Below are 21,549 nucleotides of genomic sequence, written 5' to 3'. Positions count from 1 at the left end.
AAAAAAGTTGTTTTGATTTGCATTTCCCTGATAGCTAAGGAAGTTGAACATGTCCTTAAGTATCTTTTATCCATTTGAAATTCTTCTGTTGAGAATTCTCTGTTTAGTTCAGAACCCCATTTTTAAATTGTGTTATCCAGAATTTTAATGTCTAATTTCTTTAGTTCTTTATATATTTTGGAGATCAGTCCTTTGTCTGATACGGGGTTGGTGAAGATCTTCTCCCATTCAGTAGGTTGCCTTTTTGTCTTACTGACAGTGTCCTTTGCTTTACAGAAGCTTCTCAGCTTCGGGAGGTCCCATTTATTCGTTGTTGCTCTTATTATCTGTGCTACTGGGTTATACTTAGGAAGTGGTCTCCTGTGCCCATGCATTAAAGGCTACTTCCCACTTTCTCCTCTATCAGGTTCAGTGTGGTTGGATTTATATTTAGGTCTTTAATCCATTTGTACTTGTGTTGTCTGAGGTTTCTGTCCTGCCTGGTTCTCACAGTCATTAAGTCCCAAAGAAATCACACAGAAGTCTACATTAGTTATAAACTGATTGGCCCATTAGCTCAGGCTTCCTATTAACTCTTATAATGTATATTAGCCCATATTTCTTATCTGTGTTAGCCACATGGCTCAGTACCTTTTTCAGCGAGGCAGTCACATCTTGCTTCTTCTGTGGTGGACTCACAACTGCAGAGAGAATGGACTTCCTTCTTCCCAGAATTCTTCTGTTCTTATTGACCCACCTCTACTTCCTGTCTGGTTGTCCCACCTGTACTTCCTGCCTAGCTACTGGCCAATTAGCATTTATTTAAAATATAATTGGCAGAATACAGACCATGGTCCTGCAACAGACTTGAGTTTTGTGCATGGTGATAGATATGGATCTATTTTCATTCTTCTACAGGTTGACATCCAGTTATACCAGCACCATTTACTGAAGATGGATTAATATCCAGGTCTTCAATTCAATTCCATTGGTCAATGTCACCATTTTTATACCAGTACCAAGCTGTTTTCATTACTGTAGCTCTGTAATAGAGCTTGATGTCAGGAATGATAATGCCTCCAGAAGTTCCTTTATTGTATAGGATTGTTTTGGCTATCCTAAATTTTTTTTTTTTCTATATAAAGTTGATTATTGTTCTCTCAAGGTCTGTGAAGAATTGTGTTGGGATTATGATGGGAATTGCATTGAATCTATAGATTGCCTTTGGAAGGATTGCCATTTTTACTGTTGATCCTTCCTATCCAAGAGCATGGGAGGATCTTTCCATTTTCTAATATCTTCTTCAGTTTCTTTCTTCAAAGTCTTAAAGTTCTTGTCAAATAGGTCTTTCACTTCCTTGGTTAGTGTTACTCCAAGATACTTTATGCTATTTGTGGCTGTTGTGAAAGGTGATGTTTCTCTGATTTGTCAGCTTCTTTATCCTTTGTGTATAAGAAGGCTACTGACTTTTTTTGAGTTAATCTTGTATCCTGCCACATCACTGAGGGTATTTATCAGCTGTAGGACTTCTCTGGTAGAGTTTTTGGGGTCACTTATGTATACTATCATATCATTTCCAAATAACGAAAGTTTGACTTCTTCCTTTCCAATTTGAATCCCCTTGATCTCCTTATGTTGTCTTAGTGCTATGGCTAGTACTTCAAGCCCTATGTTAAAGAGATATGGAGAGAGTGAACAGCCTTGTCATGTTCCTGATTTTAGTAGAATGGCTTTGAGTTTCTCTCCATTTAATTTGATGTTAGCTGTTGGCTTGCTTTATATTGCTTTTATTATATTTAGATATATTTTTTGTATCCCTAATCTCTCCAATACCCTTATCATGAAGGGGTGTTGAATTTTGTCAAATGCTTTTTCGGCATCCAATGAAATGATCATATGGTTTTTTTTCTTTCAGTTCATTTATATGATGGATTACATTGATCGATTTTCATATGTTGAACCAGCCCTGCATCTCTGAGATGAAGCCTACTTGGTCATAATGGATAATTTTTTTTATGTGTTCTTGGATTCGGTTTGCCAGTATTTTATTGAGAATTTTTGCATCGATGTTCATGAGTGTGATTGGTCTATAATTCTCTATTTTGGTTGAGTCTTTGTATGGTTTTGGTGTCAGGGTAACTGAAGCTTCATAAAAAGAGTTTTGCAATGTCCCTTCTGTTTCTATTATGAGGAACACATTGAGGAGTATAGGTATTCTTTTTAGGAGTTCTGGTAGAATTCTGCACTAAAACCATCTGGTCCTGGACTTTTTTTGGTTGGGAGATTTTTGATGACAGCTTCTATTTCCTCGTGACTTATAAATCTATTTAAATTGCTCACCTGGTCTTGATTTAATTTTGGTATATGTTATTTATCTAAAAACAAGTCCATTTCTTTTACATTTTCCAACTTTGTGGCATATAGGCTTTTGTAGTAAGACCTAATGATTCTCTGAATTTTCTAAGTGTCTGTTGTTATGTCCCCCTTTTCATTTCTGATTTTGTTAATTTGGGTGTTCTGTCTCTGCCTTTTGATTAGTTTGGAAGAGGGTTTGTCAGTCTTGTTGATTTTTCTCAAAGAACCAGTCCTTTGTTTCATTGATTCTTTGGATTGTTTTCTGTGTTTCTATTTTGTTGATTTCAGCCCTCAGTTTGATTATTTCCAGTCTTCTACTCCTCCTGGGTGAGTCTGCTGCTGCTTCTTCTTTTTTTTTTTTCTAGAGCTTTCAGGTGTACTGTTAAGTCTCTAATGTGATCTTTCTCCGTTTTCTTTATGTGGGCACTTAACGCTATGAACTTTCCTCTTTGCATCCCTTTCATAATGTCCCATAGGTTTGGATATGTTGTGCCTTAAATTTCAATTTTCAAAAATTATAAAATTGTGTATAAAACCAAGTTAGTGGACAGCAAATGAAAATTAAATAGAAGGAAAAACAAACGTTTATGACAGTTATTGAGAGTGAATACTGACTTAACTGTTGAGACAGTTTTCCTGGGGAGATGTGAGCCCCCCTCCTGTCTAGATGGGGAACTAATGACAGAGTGAAGTACTAATACCACCACAGTCCAGTTAGGTGAGCCATTGAGTTATAATACTGTTAACTGTAGGAGGAGAAATTTCTCAAAGGCAGTTCTGACACCAAAAGCCACCCCAGCATGGTTGATAGCTTCCAAAAACTGGAAACTGGAGCATATTGCACACCTGCAGGCAGCTCAGCAGCTTGGACTGTGCCCTCTGCAGGTTGCTCAGTTTGTCTACAGTGATCTGTGCCTTTCCAGGTAGCTCTGCTGGTCTGAGTAGCGGCTTCTGGGCAGCTTGGGCTATCTAACAGTGTCATTCAGCAGTCCATAGTGTTGGTGTACATTTTGAGAAGGAGAAGTGCTAATGAATATCATCAGTTTCAGAGACTTTCTGAAGCTATTTTGAGTTGTTTATTTACTTCCTGAGCTTAAGGAGCTTCCCTGCACAGTAGAAATTTTGCCTTCCTGTAGAACACCCTGCTGCTGTTTTACCTCCTGGTAAACATCCTTTGTCTTAATGAGCTTCCCTCTAAGATGGACAGTTTTGGTCTTGGAAGAAACTGCTATACAGCAGTGGCATTTGTTTTTTAATGCATCATAAATAGCATTGTTTTTAGTTTGTAGTCAGAATTGTTTTTTAAAATGGCAGAGTAAAGCTTTGCATGTGTTTACTATTGAGTGTCAGAATGAATGGGATGATGTTTAGTTGGATTTAGTTCAATTATTGAAATCTTAGGGATGAACACATAAGGCAGATATATGTAGATTTATCAGCAAAATTTATGATTACATTGAACATAAACTAAGTATTTATTTACACTTAGAAAAAATATTTATCATGGTAATTTTTAAAAGTAATAAAGGCTAAGATATGCATCACTTAAAATATATTTTATTATAAATATAGAAATAAATATACTCTGGAGTGATATTTTGTTTATGTTTTAACAAATAAAGCTTGCCAGAAGATCAGAGTGCAGATCTAAGCCACTAGAGGCCAGGAAGTGGTGGCACACACCTTTAATCTCAGCACTTGGGAGCCGGGCAGAGAAATCTCTCCAAGTTCAAGGCTACCCTGAGCTACACAAGATTTAACCTGTCTAAAAGTGAAACAGAGCTCATACAAAGGTGATCCCAGCACTTAGGATCACATGTTTTAATCCCAGCACTAGGGAGGAGGAGACAGGAGTGGCAGATGGAGAGAGCAATATAAGGCGGAAGGAATACATTTCAGTCTAAGATTTAGTGGAGATAGATGCAGTTTAGAGATTCAGTCTGAGGACAGGATCACCCCTTCGGTCTGAGCATTGTTAGAGGTAAAATAACTCTCTAGTGGATGGCCACTCTGCTTCTCTGATCTTCAGCATTAATCCTTATATCTGAATTTGGGTTTTATTATTAAGACCAACTAGAATTTCTGCTACAGTGCTCAAGTGGCAAATTTTAATTTTTTGAATTTTTTATGTGTGTAAATGTTTCACCTACATTTATGTTTATGTACCACTTGCGTGCCTTTTACCTCTGGAGCTTCGAAGAGGGCATCCAGTCTTTTGGAACTGTAGTTATGGGCAGTCATGAGTCCCTACTGTGAGGGCTGGGAACAAAACTTGGGTCCTTTGTGAAAGCATCAAGTGCTCTTAATTGATGAACCATCTCTTCATCTCCTCAAATGCCAAATCTCAAAAAGCAAAAATTTGCCAAAAAGTATTAAGATGAGAAAAAAGTCTGAGCTGTTTGTTACCATTGTGTCTTATGAATTATTCAGGCTGATCTACAGTCTTTGGGTTAGACTTCAGGATAAACATTTCTTCTTCAGTGACTTTCTCTGAGAGAAGTAACCTGTGTATTAACAGTTATATTATTTATATTGAAGAAAAAGGAACAGTATTTGGAGGAGTATCAAAATGAAAATTCTTGTGATTTACAACAGGCAAAATTCAGAAATCTTAGTTATCATCACAGCCATTCTTTAAGCATCTAAAAATGTGAGCAAATAAATGAGTGTGTGTAGCTGAGTGGTAACTACAGTGCTTAACATATATAAAGCCCTGGATTGCATCTCCTGTACCAGCCAAAACAAAAACAAATTCACCCATAAAACTTATTTTGTCTTTTTCTATTTTCCATGTAGATTAGATCTATGTATGTCCCCTTTAGGGTCCCCATTGTTGTCTAGGTTCTCTGGGATTGTGTTTTGTGGGCTAGTTTTCTTTGCTTTATATTAGAAAACCACTTATGAGTGAGTACATGTGATAATTCTCTTTCTGTGACTGGGTTACCTCACTCAAACGATGTTTTCTAGCTCCATCCATTTTGCCTACAAAGCTGAAGCAGCTGCTTAGCAGTTAAGAGCACTTGCTGTTCTTAAAAAAGACCTGAGTTCAGTTCCTACCCCTACATTGGGCAGCTCACAACTGCCTGGAACTCCAGTTCCAGGGGACATAATGCTGTTTTCTGACCTCCATGGGCACCTGAACACCTGGGGTTCACATACATAAAGTCAAGGCATATGTTCACTTATAAATGAATAAAATAATTCTTTAAAGGGTATTAGAAAACAGAACTGATTTTTAAATTGTTCTTATTAAGCTATACATTTTTCTCACTATCCTTTCTTCTTCTCTCCCCTTCTACCCTCTCCCTGCGTACTCTGCTCCCAATTTACTCAGCAGATCTTGTTTTTCCTTCGTAAGTGGATCCATATATGTTTCTCTTAGGGTCCTTTTGTTGTCTAGGTTCTCTGGGGTTGTGAATTCTAAATTGGTTTTTCTTTACTTTATGTTTAATATCCATTTACGAGTGAATACAAACTATATTTATCTTTCTGGTTCTGGGTTACCTCACCCTGTATGTTTTTTTTTTTTCTAATTCCATCCATTTGCCTGCAAATTTTAGGATGTCATTGTTTCTCATCGCTGAGTAGTATTCCATTGTATGACTATACCACATTTTCCTTATCCATATTTTTGATTGAGGGGCATCTAGGTTGTTTTCAGTTTCTGGGCATTACATATAATGCTACTATGAACACAGTTGAGTAAATGTCCTTGTGGTATGATTAAGCATCCTTTGGGTATATGCCCAAAAGTGGTATTGCTGGGTCTTGAGGTAGATTGATTCCTAATTTTCTGAGAAACAACCATACAGATTTCTAAAGTGCTTGAATAATTTTATACTCCCACCAGCTATAGAGGAGTGTTCCCTTTACCCCACATCCTCTCCAGCATAACCTGTCATCAGTGTTTTTGATCTTGGCCATTCTGACAGGTGTTAGATGGTATCTCAGAGTTGTTTTGCAAAAGTAAAACAATTTAAGGTTGTAGACAAATCTAGTTTTAGATACCAAAACAGAAATTGTATTAAATATATTTATTTTGCAAAGTAACTTTTAACTGTTCTTTTTTTAGAGTAAGCAAACATTTTTACTGCTATATAACTGAAGAAATTTGTGGTAGATAATTTGGATTTTCAGTTTCAACTCTCCTAGATATTACTATATACATACTGTAAAAAATATAGTTACATTGAGTGCCTTTTAGTGTGCTTAAGCAGAAGATGCACAGTTTAATGTATGCTACATTTCCTATTCATACAAATGTATGAATAGGAGTGTTTTTTTCTTAAGAATACTCATTATGTTCAAAGCTGCTACGTCAAATACTGACACATGAAATCCTTATGTCTGAATATTATGTATCAGTGGAATTTACCTTTTCTCATATGTTCTTATTCATCATTTCCTGTTTATTTTACGCTTGAGGAAAAAATGGAAAATGTTGAAACTTTAATTTCTTGAGTTATAATTTATTTACAAATTATTTTGAAATAGGATCTTATATATTCAGGGCCAGACCTAAATTTATTGTGTAACTCAGACTGGTCTTTCATCCTTAATACTTTTGTCTTAGCCTCTTGTATGTGTATAGTGGCTGTATTTTATATTTTCAGATATTTTAGCATTGTTTCCTTATAATACTATGTAGGCTTGAACCTAGGGCCCTGTGGATGTTAGAGACTGACTTGTGGATGTTATAACTATTGAGTTGTATCAGCAGCCAGAAATATAGTTCTCACTGAGCCTGTAGCTTAAATAGTGGACTTTTTGTGATAAGGTTTTGCTGTAAGTCTGGGCTAGCCTTGAATTGGTGTGGGAGGCCCTTCTGTCTATGTGTTGCTTTTATTGGCTAATGAATAAAGAAACTACCTTGGCCTGTTGATAGGGCAGAACTTAGGTAGGCAGGGGTGGGGGGAAACTGGACTGAATACTGGGAGAAGAAAGGGAGATTCCATAGAGCTGCTGCCAGAGATAGATGTGCTGAAACTTTGCTGGTAGTCCATGACCTTGTGGTTATATACAGATTACTAGAAATGGGTTAAGATGTAAGAGTTAGCCAATAAGAAGTTAGAGCTAATGATCCAAGCAGTGATTAAATTAATATGGTTTCTGTGTGATTATTTCGGGGCTGGGCAGCCAGGAACCAATGAGCACTCTCTTTACAACAAAGAATTTGTGATCCTCCTGTCTCAGCCTTCTCAGGGTGTTATTACAGGTATGTTCTACCACCCCTGGCTGAAATAATGATTTAATTGAGTTGCTCAAATGAGTAATGTTAGATCAAATAACACTCTTCATTATTTATTTAGGCTGGCCTCTAGCCTGTTATGTACTCTGAACATTACATTGTACTTCTGATCCTCCTGCTTCTCCCTCATGAATGCTGGAGTTATGATTGTGTGTCATCCTGCCCAGTTTGTGCAGTGCTAGGGAGAGAACCCAGGCCTTAGTGCATGCCAGGCAAGCACTTTATTGACTGAGTTATATCCTCAGCTCCATAATTAAAGTTTTGATCCTGTGAATGACTTTTCCAAAGCACTCTGGTGTATGTTGATGTGAAGGTAGTGTGTTGCTCTGTCTTTTCCAAAGTGTAGTTATACATGTGTCTTGCTGCTGCTTTGTCTTTCATTTCCTGACATATTACTGCAGTTGGGCATGTGTTGCTTGGCTGATGGCGACTGTAAATTTCTGTTAATATCCTCATCCTAATTTCTTTGGATTGTTTGTCTTGTAAACAGTTGGAAAGTGCTGTTCACTTAGAGGGTTATTCTCTTCCTTCTATTTTAGGATTGTGTCACCTTGGTTTATGCTTATTTGAATGAGTTTAAAGAAAGTTTTATTATATTGGATGATATTTTTAGGGTAGTTCATGAGTATAAAACCTGTCCTCTGAGACACTTAATTTTACTGAGAAATTATTCAGAATGATAGAACAATTTGGCACAAATATAGGAACCATAGCAAAGGTAGTGCCCAGGAACAAATATATTCTGTGATCTTCAAGTATGATGAAGGCACATCTCAACTGATTGAAAGAAAATTGTAGGTGAAGACTGCTTGTTTGTTTCCCAGCCACCAGGACATGAATAATCACATAGAAATTATAGTAATTACAACACTGTTTGGCCAGTAGCTTATGCATATTTCTAGCTAACTCTTACATCTTAATGTAACATGGTGGGGCTAGGCTTGTTGGGGTTTCTATCCTGCGCAGTTCCTGCAGCTGTTCAGCCCCAAAGAAATCACACAGAGAGTCTGAATTACTTATAAACTGATTGGCCTATTAGCTCAGGCTTTGTATTAGCTCTTATAACCTATATTCGCCGATTATTATTATCTATGTTAGCCACATGGCTTGGTACCAGCGAGGCAGGTCACATCTTGCTTCTTCAGTGGTCTGGGCAGGAGTGCTGAGGAATGGGCTTCCTCCTTCCCAGCATTCTCCTGTTCTCATCGCCCCGCCTCTACTTCCTGTCTGGTTGACCCGCCTATACTTCCTGCCTGACCAATCAGCATTTATTTAAAACATGATTGACAGAATACAGACAATTCTCCCACACCACTTTCCCCTCTTTTTTTTTTTTTTTTTTTTTTTTTTAAACAAAGGAAAATATCCATAGTCCATTTTTTGGGAATGTGGGCATAATATTCCAGGCTACTTCCAGCTGGTTGGGGGCACTGATAATCTTATGGGGACCTAAGAAAATTTAGAGTTATAATTAAGTCCTGATTGAAGTATCCTGTGAGTCTTGATCATATCAGACAGCAGTCTTGAATCTGTTCTGGATGTAGAACTCAGACATCTGGGCCATCTGTTGCTACCGGAAATTTCTTAGGTGGTCTTCCTTGATAGAACCTGATTTTTCTTAATTCAGAATGAATCCAGTTTTTCATTTTCCTGTGGAAACAAAAGCAAAATCTCTTCTCCAAAGTAACATACCTTTTGACTTCAATTTTGAAGTCAAGGTATTTTCAAAATACCTATCTTGGATTAATTCAGCAGCATTTATAAGCTAATATCTTTTAGCAGCTGTTGCTCCTTTGTAAGCATTCAAACAATTCAAAGAGAGCATAATAATATACAGTATCAAGATTCTCTGTGTATTTTTCATCTTTATGTGGCTTTATTTTAACCTCTATTTCTATTATTTTTACTTTTAACTTTTGGCTTTTTGAGACAGGTTCTCTGTGTATCATTGGCTGTCCTGGAATTCCCTCCATAGACCAGGCTGTCCTTGAACTCACAGAGATACTCCTGTCTTTGTCTCCCAAGTGTTGGGATTAAAGGCGTGTGCCACCACACCTTGAACTCAGAGGTCCTTCTACCTCTGCCTCCAAAGTGTTGGGATTAAAGGTTTGTACCACCACACCCAACTACTCTTTTTTTTTTATTTTAAGAAATTTAACCTTTTTTTCCAAGTCTGCATATATTTTTAACACAGTGTAAACCATTTAGAGGTTTTCTATGTCTTTGAATCTCTCTTTACTGTATATTTCTCTTTTTCTGACCACATGAATCTTTAATTTACCAAGCAATATGGGTACAATTAAAGCTGTGGTTTTGACGGCTAGATCCAGCCCATTAAGGTACTGGCTATAGCCATGTTTATCGCCACAACTCTATGGTGTTTCAAGGTCCCTGCCAGCAAGCAAGCTGCAGCATTCTGCTCACAGACCACACTCAGATGCTTCATAGTCGGCTGCCTACCAGAAAGAGTCAAATTTGTCCTGGCAGGATGGCCCAGAAAGCTGGCATTTTAAAACGGCACACCTTTTTTTCCTGCTACCACTGAAGTCCAGAAAGCATGTGTTCAGCTTTTCATCAACACCGTTTAAGTGTTTTGTGGCAGGACCTCTTAAAGAGCTGCAAGGTTTTGCAGCTAAAGCTGAGTCAGGAAGCCTCTCTTAGATGAGAGCATTTGTTTGCCTCTAACAAGCAGAGCAGACCCAAGAAATTGCTGCTACCAAGAAAACATGCTTTATGCTTTCCCAAGCTTTCTCAGGCTTTCTGTGGATGCAGCCCCATGTTGGGCGCCATCTGTAACATGGTGGGGCTGGGATTGTTGGGGTTACTATCCTGCCCGGTTCTCACAGCCATTCAGCCCCAAAGAAATCACACAGAGAGTCTGAATCATTTATTTAAAACATGATTGACAAAATACAAACAATTCTCCCGCACCATCTAAAATTAACCCATTTCTATTAATCTGTGAATTGCCATGAGGCTGTGGCCTACTGGTAAGGTTCTGTCTGGCGTCTTTCTCCCTCAGCAGCTACATGGCGTCTCCTTGACTTCTACTCTCTCTGTATATATTTGTTGATTTCCTTCCTGGCTTTATTCTATTAAGCCCTTGGCTGAAACAGCTTCTTTATTAATCAATGATAATAAAACATATCCACAGCATATTGAGGGGAATCCCATATCATCTGCCCTTTTCTGTCTAAATAAAAAGGAAGGTTTTAACTTTAACATAGTAAAATTACAATACAAAATAGTTATCAAGTTAGAATTATAGTTTCAATATTTCTTTATGAGTCTAAAGTTTCATATTTAACTTATCCTTTGTTATAACTAAGCAAAACTGTAACATCTGTCCTCAACTCCACCAAAGACACCAGAAGGATATTACATTACCTAAGTAAACAGGAAGTGCATTGTAAGCAACTTCCAAACATCTAGAATTGACAGAGACATCTTACTTCCTGGACAGTCATCCAAAGTTCTGTAATGTTGGGGCCTCCATCTTCAGCCTACAGGCTCATAGTATCTGGCAGACTTTTTTATGAAGCAGGAAATTTGAAGATCTGTTCTTCCTTGTAATGACAAAGTTAATCAGTTGCTTTCTTCTATGTCCTGCAGAATGTCTGACAGATTCTTTCATGAAGCAGGAACCCTAAAGGACCATCTTACCTTCTTTTGGCAAGTTCAGCAGTAATTTTTCTGTATGTCTAATTTACACAGCATACCATAAAGCAGTCCAGGCATGAGCAATTTCTTGCCCAAATGGCTAGCAAACTCCATAAGTAGCCTGTCCGATGCCTATCATCCTCTTGATGGTGTAGCCAGGAGCTATGTCTCATTGTCATAAAAAGTTTCTTAGTTAACAAAGTACTTTAAATGCCATATTCTGTATGTCTTCGAATGGTTTGAAGAATATATATCCATCTGAAATCTATCTCTGTATAGCTAGAAAATGATGGCGTAAGTAATAAACAATCCCACACCAGTTTGGAATTATGATTAATAGGGTGGTATTTATTTAAAGGGGAAAAAACTTACAGATCACCGTCCCAGACAACAGCCCTCTGCGCAATTAGGAAGAAGTCTAATCGCTGGAACCGGAGCAGGAAGTAAAGAGAGAGCGAGGATTGAAGTAGCCGCTTTTTTAAAGGGAGAGAGACCACGCCCCAATGGGCTGGTATCTCAGCGGCTATTGGCTGGAGGAGTGGAAGGACCTCCCGCAACATCTCCCACTTTTGTTTAAGTAAGAGAGTTCTAAACCTACTATGAAATTATATACAATAAGTACAAATATCCTATTCTAAGTAGCTTAGGTCTTGTATAATAAATAGCTTGGCCAAGTCATGAGTGGAAAGTAACTACATTTATATAGTCTTCAACCCCATCGAAGATCTGAGAAGGGAAATAATGTTTACTGAGTAATTAGGAAGTGCAATCAAACAACTTCCAAAACATGCAACAAATCACAGAGACAACTAGCTACCTGGGCAATCACCCAAGATCACATTTGCAGCGTTGAAGCAACCAACTTTGGCTAAGGCCTAACATAACTGACATACCATTTTCAAAGGCAAGCAACTTTTCAAAACTATCTTACCCTGTCTTGGCAGGATATGACAGTCCTGTTTTATCCATTGATGCACGCTCTGTATCTCTGTCAGTGGTTGAGGTATGGGCATTTCTTTGCCCAAAGGCCAGTTCAGCCAAGAAGAAAGGCTCCAGGTGGAGTGTCTTTGGTGCTCAACATTCTCTTGGGAATAGAGCGGTGTTGCCAGGAGCAATTGTATCTCACTACCACAAAACTCTGAGTTAGATTAAAGGCCATTTTCTACAGCTCTTTGAAGAGGTTGAAGATTATCTATCTATACTGAGTATAATCTCTATGTATCCAAATAACCTGATTAGTCTAATTATAAATGACAAACTTAGAATACTATTGATCTGTATAATTCTCAATACCCATCTAACTTAAAGACTAAGACAATAAACGACTGTGAAACAAATGAGGACAATGACCTCCAAATATAAACAATGTACAAATATACATTGCAGTATGGTAAATATATATCAATACACAAACAATATGTAAGTATCTTAATCAGAGGTAGAAATGTACACTGCAATATGGTAAATATATACAATATATATATCAATACAATATATGTCGATACATAAAAAAGTTTTAAACAGAGGTAGAAACATGCATGCATACAATAGTCAATATAATTTCACTTTGTATCAATATATAAGAATCGATACCAATATATTTGTCTCAAAACAATAGCTCACAAGTACCAACAAGTACCAATCTATTATCCCATTATCCCATTATCCCTCTTTTTTTTTTTTTTCCAAAAGATCCCTGAGCTTATATACTTTATGTATATTTGAGAAAAATCCATTCTGGAAGTGAGTGATACTGTTATTTTCTTGGCAAAGGACAAAAGCAACAAAAGTTGTAATCCTGTCTTTTATACTAAAATTTAAGATTTTGTTTCATTGCTTATGAAATCTAGAAGTCTTACTATTATTAATGATAATTGTTTTATATACTTAAAGGTGAGCTAACCACACAAGTAATTAACCTTCATAAATATTCAGCCTAGTCCTAGTTGACCACAGAATACAGTAAATATATTAATTTTTACCATAATATTTACTAAGTACATTTTATTTTTGTTCACAGTACCTGGTTATGGATTATTATGTTGGTGGGGATTTACTTACTCTGCTCAGCAAATTTGAAGATAGATTGCCTGAAGACATGGCTCGCTTTTACTTGGCTGAGATGGTGATAGCCATTGACTCAGTTCATCAGCTCCACTATGTACACAGGTAAATTAGCCAATCTGTTATTCCATCTGGTTGCTATGATATTATATCTAGAAACAGCTTTGTTGCTGCCAAATTATTAATTATGGTCTTAGTTACACCTTATCTGCAAACAGTTTATTTTGAGGTTGTTTTGAGATTTTGTGTTTTTACTGTTCCTATTTACCTGCATTACTGATCTGAGGTGTCTGCTTGTATGTCCATGTACATATTTTATCTATATATGTCCACTTCTAGTCAGTGTTTTTGTGGAAAGCTTTGAACATACGCATGACTGAATTTCCGTATAATGTTCTTCCCAAAAGGAGTATGCAACAGTCAGTTTCCTTATATCTGGTTCTTATACACTGATAGAATTCTAGGCCATAAATTATAGACTTGTTATATATTTTATTTTTCTCAAGAAAAGACTTGGACTGGGGAAATAGCAAGGATGAGGCCTTGAGTTTGATTCCCATCGCCATGTAAAATCAGCACATGACAGCTTGTACCGACTAGGGTTAAGGAATGAAGATCCCTAGAAACAACTGGCTGGCCAGAGAGTCTAGCCAAATTGATGAACTCAAGGTTTATTGAGAGACCTTATCTCAGAAAATAAGGTGGAGAGTGATTGCAGAAGACACCCTACATTGACCTCTGACCTTATAGGCACATGTACTCACATGTACACACTCATATATATACACATACACAAGAAAAGACTTTAAAGAATTACACAGATACAAAAGGATATTTTTTGTTTAAAAGACACTGATAGTTTAGTTTATGGCGTGATCTTATTATAATCTGACAGAAAATTCATCACTTATGCTTTTTTCTAAATGAGCTAGGCATGGTGGTATATAACTGCATTTGTAGCACTTGACAAGTAGAGGCAAGAGGATCTGGAGTTCAAGACCTGCTTTTGTTACGGAGTGTGTTAGAGACCAACCTGAGCTACCCAAGACACTGTCTCAAACAAAACAACTAGAACTTGTTTTTCTCCCCTATGAGTTGCATTATATATATTAAATACCATTTATTATTGGTTAAAAAAGTTAGCCTATTTAGAAAATGATTTTTATATAGGATTTTTTTTTAAAAAAAGAGTAATAAACTATTGAAGAACATTTAGTGGTTTAAAACAAAGTAGGATCTTATCAGGTTCTTCCCTGGGCAATGCAGAGTAGGAGAAAGAGGGGGTGGCCAGGGGTAGTGAAGGGTTACTGTTGTGGTAGGGAGGAACCACTGCAGTTTTGAAAGTTAGACTTTACTCGCTGATTTACTTATTTATTTATTGTGAGATGGGATCTCACAGTGTGTATGTAGCTAAGACTGGCCTGGAACCCAGTGCCCCTGCATCAGATTTTCAAGTGCTGGGATGCTAAGCATGTGCTACCAAAGCAGGGTCTTTATCATGAGACTGCTAAATATGCTACAGACCTTGGCATCTAGTAAAGTACCATTCATTACCACTTCATGGCTGTCTTCAAGTTGGACATACGTTTTTCTCATTTCAAGGGTCTTTTTAGATTTTATAGTTCACTCTTGTTGGAAGCTTGTCAGTCTATATTTTTTCCTAGTATTCTAACTACTCTCTTGGGTTAGATATGTGATGGAAGTAGAGGAAATACGCCCTCTTTTTGAAGAGCTACTTTGAAGGTAGAACTAATGATAGAATTGAATTGAGTGATAGTAAAAGCAGAACATGCAAAAAACACGTTCCTAAACATTGTGGAGATGTAGAGTGAACAGTAGTTAAACGTATGACTCTGGAAGACCTGTTGGAAGAAGCTATGTCCACGTCAGAATGAAGATATTTCAAAAATTAAAATAATTTAGCTAAGGGAAATGGGCAAAGAAATGAAGATATATACAGAGAAAGACCACTAAAGTTTACTGTTACATTTTATCATTATTTATTTGGTGTGTGTGTGTGTTCATGGTAGGTGGTAGTGCACATGTATACTGACTATGAGGGTGTGAAGGTCAGAGGAATACCTTGGGTGTCATGTATAAGATGACTTTCACCGTTTGTTTGAGACAGTCTCTCATTGGTTAAGTAGGCTAGAATAGTTGGCCTGCAAGCTTCCAGGAATACTCCTTTCTCTGTCTCCTGTCTCAACATTGCTGGAGTTACAAGCACATGCCCGGACTCTAGGCTTTTTAAGTGGATTCTAGAGATTAAGTTCAAGGTCCCATGCTTACAAAGCAGGACTTTACTGACTGAGCCATCTCCTTAGGCCTATATTTTGTCATTTTATTTTAAAAGCATTCTTATTAAATTTTATATTAAATTTGTGCATATTAAAATGTGTGTGTGTGTGTGAGAGAGAGAGAGAGAGAGAAAGAGAGACAGAGTCAGACACACAGAGAGAGACAGAGACAGAGAGACAGAGAGTCCACACTGTGGCATATGAATGGAGGACAGCAGACAACATTGGTTCTCTCTGCCATGTGGGTCATTGGGATTGAACTCCAAGTGGTTAGGCTTGTGCCAGGAGCCTTTACCTGCTGAGTCATCTCCAGATTCTCTTTTATCATTTGAATGTTAAAGCCATCACTTGAACACATAGGAAATATGTCTATCTTTTCTTGTGCTTTTAGCAAATTGGTTATTTTGGCAATCATAAAATTTTTTTCATTAATCTGTCAACTCAGTTTAGACTTTGGCATGGATATACTTTAGTTCTGAGCTTAAAACATGTGTGCCACCCTTTCTGTGGTTTACTGAATAGTTGATTTATATTTTAAGGGTGTACCCTTACTTTTCAATCATCTCTTTGCTGAGACAGAATTTTGGAGTAGAGTTTAATGACTTAACAGCATCATGTGGTCTGATTCATGTTGAGTAAACTTTCTGCCAAATGTTGGGTCATGGCAACGTAAATCCTGGTTTCAGATCGAAAAAGCACCATTGTTTCTAATGCTGTTAACTAAAATCAACAGTGTTGCTGTTCAGATTGTCAGCTACAGTGCCATTTGTCAGAGACAAAGAATCCAACAAGAAGAACAGAGGAACAAGTTGGTCTGGTTAAAACATTGTATTTGGCTATCGTACACTTTAGTTTAGATGACCAGGAGGAAAGATCGGGAATTTTGTGATATTTTCTAACATCTCATAGATAATTTATATATATAATAATAATAGCATGGATTCTAGCACCAGAATTTTAATAGCTGATATTGTATATAGGTAAGAGTGACTGCACTCTTACCCTGGTTCATGTTCTTGCCTTGTTTCCTAGACTGGCAGAGATAACAGTGCTGCACATTTGAGCATGTTAGGTAAATAAATGCTCCACCACTGAGGTACAGCGGGATGATTCAGACTTATAAAGTTTCTTGACTCTTAGAAAGAGAATCCAGGCAAAGGACTTTTCCCTCTTCCCATTGCCCTTTTTTTCTCTGTCTGTCTGTCTCTCTGTCTGTCTGTCTGTCTGTCTGTCTTGCTCCAGGAATTAGACAGAATGATCTTGGTACATCTTGTCAGGACAGATAGAAAAAAAGGGTCCACAGACTTTTAGGGCTATGTGGGAAGGATTCAGAAACCAAACTGGAAAGGGCACCAAAGGCTATGGTGGAAGAGGATGTCCGCTGCCTTGTTTTTCTTTTTACTGGGCTCCAAGCTTGAGCTTTTGCTCTCTGGGCAAAAGATTGGAAGATATTTTTTCTGTGGAATTCTGAACAAAAAATAAGTGAGTTTCGTATCCCAAGAAAACAACTAAATCAGGTTAGTCAGACATATAAAGCATCTCATAATCCTAGTACACTAATTCCTAAATGTAAGTAAATACCCATGGATCTTGGTCTTCTGTAGAGAACCGGTAAGATTTAGTTGCAAGATCTTTTTGTTTTCTGCCATTTGAGAATCCAACTGGAAAATAGTCAATGCCCTGATTGTGGATTTCCAGTTTCCAGAACTCTTTATTTTACATTCTTTTAAAGTACCATTTCTTTTCATAAAATCTCCCTGTTTTGCTCAGCATCTTTGGTACACCCGTTCTTTTTTAGAGAATAAAGTGCTGCCTGATTCAAGAATTACAAAATAAATTAATTAAGATCTTAAGAAAAGAGAAGATTAATTCTAAGGCATGTGTATGTAACTCAATGATAAAGTGAAGGACCCGAGTCCAGTCCCTAGCAGTAAAAATAAGATGATAAGTTTATGCCAAAATAAATAATGGAATAAAAGAAGCTGGAGGGAAAGGATAACTAAAGGAAGAGAAAACCTGTCCTTCCCCTGAATAACCATGAATAACCATCCAAGAGATGGAGATGTGTGACTCACGTGAAACACATTGTGTTGTAGGAAAGGGATCTTCATGCAATAAAACTTTACACAGTAAAATTATGATGATATATTTAAAGAAAAGTTATCAGAAGTGTTAGAAAATAGAGTTGAAATAGGAGAAAACCCCAAATACCTGGGCTCATAGAGAAGTTGGCAGGGTCATGGGATGGTAAGGTAAAACATCTAATAGAAGTTCCAGGATCAAATGAATAACATTTTTTTATTATTGAATAACTTTTTTTTTAACTGAAAATCCTAGTTCCTAGTACCTAGTACCCACTGAAAATATCTACTACCAACTGAAAATACCTAAGTACCGCCTGAAGGACATGAAGTTCATATTTAAAGGGAACACTAAATGCTCATCCCGTGATAGAAAGTAGACCCACTTCACTGCACCTGAAAATCCCTGGGAGAGTACAGGTGACTGAGGCACAGTTGTATAAACAAGACACTGTTTAACCAGTCAGTAGTTGGTAAAGCATAGACTATGAGTTTTCGTCTTTTGTGCCTAGTGATTAAAGTTTAATATGTGTCCTTGAAGATTTCCTCTTCTAGATTGAGTTTCGAATTTTCAAGGGATTAGTAGGTCACTACAACATGACATCCCTTTTGTCAAATCATATTTAGGAACATTTGATGTGAACTTGTTATTTAGACCATGAATTGTGTATATCACATAGGGTTATATCAATCATTACTACTTTGAATATTTATTAGACTATATTTCCTGATAATTAAGTCTGATCTCCCTTTCCTTTCTCCCATTCATGCTGTCTCCTTCCCTCGTTCTCCCCACTTTCCTCTTTTATAATTGATTAAGGTACTTAAAGTAAAAAAATAAATTAATTAATGCCAAGATATGAAAAGGAATACTCGTAGTGATTAAGACATTGTATTTGAGAGGCTAGAAACATGGTTCAGTGGTTAAGCGTATGTTGGTTCTTGCAGAGGACCTTAATAAAGATCCTAGCACCCATGGTAGGTGGCTGACATTCTCCTATAACTTCAGCTCTAGGGGATTCCCATGTACTCTTTTGGCCTCCACAGTCACAGGCACTCAAATGTACATACCCACATACACATATGTATACATGTGGCTAAAATAAAGACTTCTATAGAAACTTGTTTAGAAGTGAAGACTAGCTGGGGATATCTCCATGGATACCTGGGAACCCCTCTAGAGTCAAGTCTTTTACCAACCCTAAAATGGCTCCCTTAATTAAGATATCTTCTTCCCTGCTCCCATATCCACCCTTCCTTCATCCCAACCATCCCATTCCCCCTGGGTCTCCCCATTTTTCCCTCCTCACTTTTCTCTCCCCATCTCCCCATCTCCCCTTACCCCCCATCCCACCCCCACCCCCAAGATCCCAATTTTTGCCTGGCAATCTAGTCTACTTCCAATATCCAGGAGGATAACTATATGTTTTTCTTTGGGTTCACCTTCTTATTTAGCTTCTCTAGGATCATGAATTATAAGCTCACTGACTTTTATTTATGTCTAGAATCCACTTTATACCAAATTCATCTTTTTGGGTCTGGGTTACCTCACTCAGAATAGTGTTTTCTATTTCTATCCATTTGCATGCAAAGTTGGATGGCTTAGTAGATAAAAGGACTTGTCTCCCCCTGAGTCGAATCCATGGCAACCATGGTTTAAGGAGGGAACTCATTTAAGAAAGCTGTCCTTTGACTTTTACATAGAATCCATGGAATACATGTGCTGCCCCAATAGCAATAATAAATAAATTTTAAAATAAATTTCACCTGGGGGGAACATCCCATTTGAATGTACACATTTCCATATTTCCTTTTAATACTTACCTTTTCTTTTTTTTTTCTTGTTTAAGTTTTTTTCATGTGAAAAAACCCAAGTTTCAGAATAGGTTAAGATCTTTTTGTGGGTTTGTTTGTTTCCTTCTCTCATATATTACATCCTGACCATAGTTTCTCTTTCCTCCTCTCCTCACAGCTTCACCTACCTCCAACCAAACATGGCATATCCAGTTGCAATAAGACTAGGTACGTCCCCTCCTATTAAGGCTGGAGGAGACAACCCAGCAGGAAGAAAATGTGGTGGCGTAAATGAATGCAGAAAGATTATAAAAATATATACAGCTTTAATAAGGAAATAGATTTACAGGACCACAGGTTCCCACGGAGAACAGGAAGAGTAGAGCAAAAGGGCTGCTGGGATCACGCCCGGCAGATTTATCAGTAAACATTAGCCCAAGGCGAACACGCCCCCAATGGGTGGGGCTATATCCCTACATCTTCCCCTTTTGTCTAAATAAGATAGAACTAAACCAAATACAACTATATACAATAATAACAAATAATAAATATAACAAACAATATTGAGAACAAAAGTTTTGCTAAACATTCTATCTCAAGGAGTCTAAATAACATAAAGAGTAACTACAATTATATAATCTTCAACTCAGTCAAAGATCTGAGAAGGGAATAAATATTACTTAACAATCGAGAGATATCCAAAATGTGTAACAATTGACAGAGACAACTGACTACCTGGGCAATCACCCAAAGTCTCGTTTGCAATGTTGAGTCAACCAACTTTGGCTAAGGCCTAACATAACTGGCATACCATTTTTAGAACTATCCTACCCTGTCTTGGCAGGATAAGACAATCCTGTTTTATCCACTTAGGGATATTCTGTATCTTTGTCAGAAGTTGAGGTATGGGCTTTTCTTAACCCAAAGGCCAGTTCTGCCAAGAAGACAAGCTCCCAGTGGAGTGTCTTTGGTGCTCAACGTTCTCTCGGGAGTAGAGTGGCGTTGCCAGGAGTAATTGTGTCTCGTTGGCACAGAAATTTTAGGTTAGATTAAAGGCCATTTTCTACAGCTCTTCGAAGAGGCTGAAGATCATACTATCTATACTAAATATACTCTATGTGACTAAAAGACCTGATTAACTTTAAAATAAATATGACAAACATAATTTTCAATACCTATCTAACTTGAAGACTAAAAGAATAAACCACTGTGCAATATATGAAGACAATGATCTTCAATTGTAAACAATGTCATAGTATCAGAGGTAGAAATGTACATTGAATATGGTAGATGTATCAATACAATATAGACAAAGTTATAAGCATACTCATACAAAAATAGAGGTAGTTACACTCACATTTAATATTTAATATATCAATATACAAGAAACAGTACCAATATAATTTTCTATAAACAGTAATTCACAAATACCAATCATCCCATAAAACCAGTTAATCCCCCTTCTTCTTCTTCCTCTTCTTCCTTTTTTTTATATATATATACCCCTAAGTCCATAAAAATATCACCCTATCCCCTCAACCCTAAACCAACCACTAAAAGATGTCCCTAACCCTGAGGGCAAACTCTGTTGGGAGAGGGGATGTCGTCCTCTAAGATTGCTTCTAGCTGACATGGGGGCGACGTTCTTCTTAGGAGGGTTATGTGAAAGCAAATGATGGTAAAATTCCCAAATTAACCTTTGACCTAAGAAAATTGTAACTAGTCTCAGAGCATTTTGAGAAGGTCCGGCCAGAGTGTTGTCAAAAATGTGCACCATTCGAAATTGTCTCATGTAGTTGGTACCAAAAAACAGGTCTAATATTAGCGCTTTAAAAAAAAAAAATTCATGACGTCATAAAAACCTGATTGAGTTGATGTCGTGGGGCCCCATCTTCATCCTGAAAACTTCAAAGATTACTGTAGGAAAATTTGTTGCTTGTTATGGGAAATTTAAACATTAACAACAAGGACATATACTGACATATAAAGAAAGACACAGATATGAGGAAAAGCAAAGAAAGTTTAAGACATATATATATATATATATATATATATATATAAATTAATACTT

At 37.2% G+C, this 21,549-nt stretch overlaps 1 protein-coding gene across 18 annotated transcripts in view; it reads left to right on the top strand.

Moving 5' to 3' along the window:
• Cdc42bpa (CDC42 binding protein kinase alpha) overlaps positions 1-21,549 on the top strand; it is a 257,942-nt gene that overhangs the window by 104,126 nt on the left and 132,267 nt on the right. For all 18 annotated transcript variants that reach the window (XM_057769503.1, XM_057769501.1, XM_057769494.1 and 15 more), the window contains exon 5: positions 13,263-13,411. In XM_057769503.1, the coding sequence (XP_057625486.1) occupies positions 13,263-13,411 (149 nt within the window). The remainder of the gene's footprint in view (positions 1-13,262; positions 13,412-21,549) is intronic.

The sequence above is a fragment of the Chionomys nivalis genome, chromosome 5 (assembly GCF_950005125.1).
Source record: "Chionomys nivalis chromosome 5, mChiNiv1.1, whole genome shotgun sequence".
NCBI lineage: Eukaryota > Metazoa > Chordata > Mammalia > Rodentia > Cricetidae > Chionomys > Chionomys nivalis.
The sequence above is the reverse complement of the archived record's forward strand: the minus strand, read 5'-3'. Positions and strand labels throughout refer to the sequence as shown.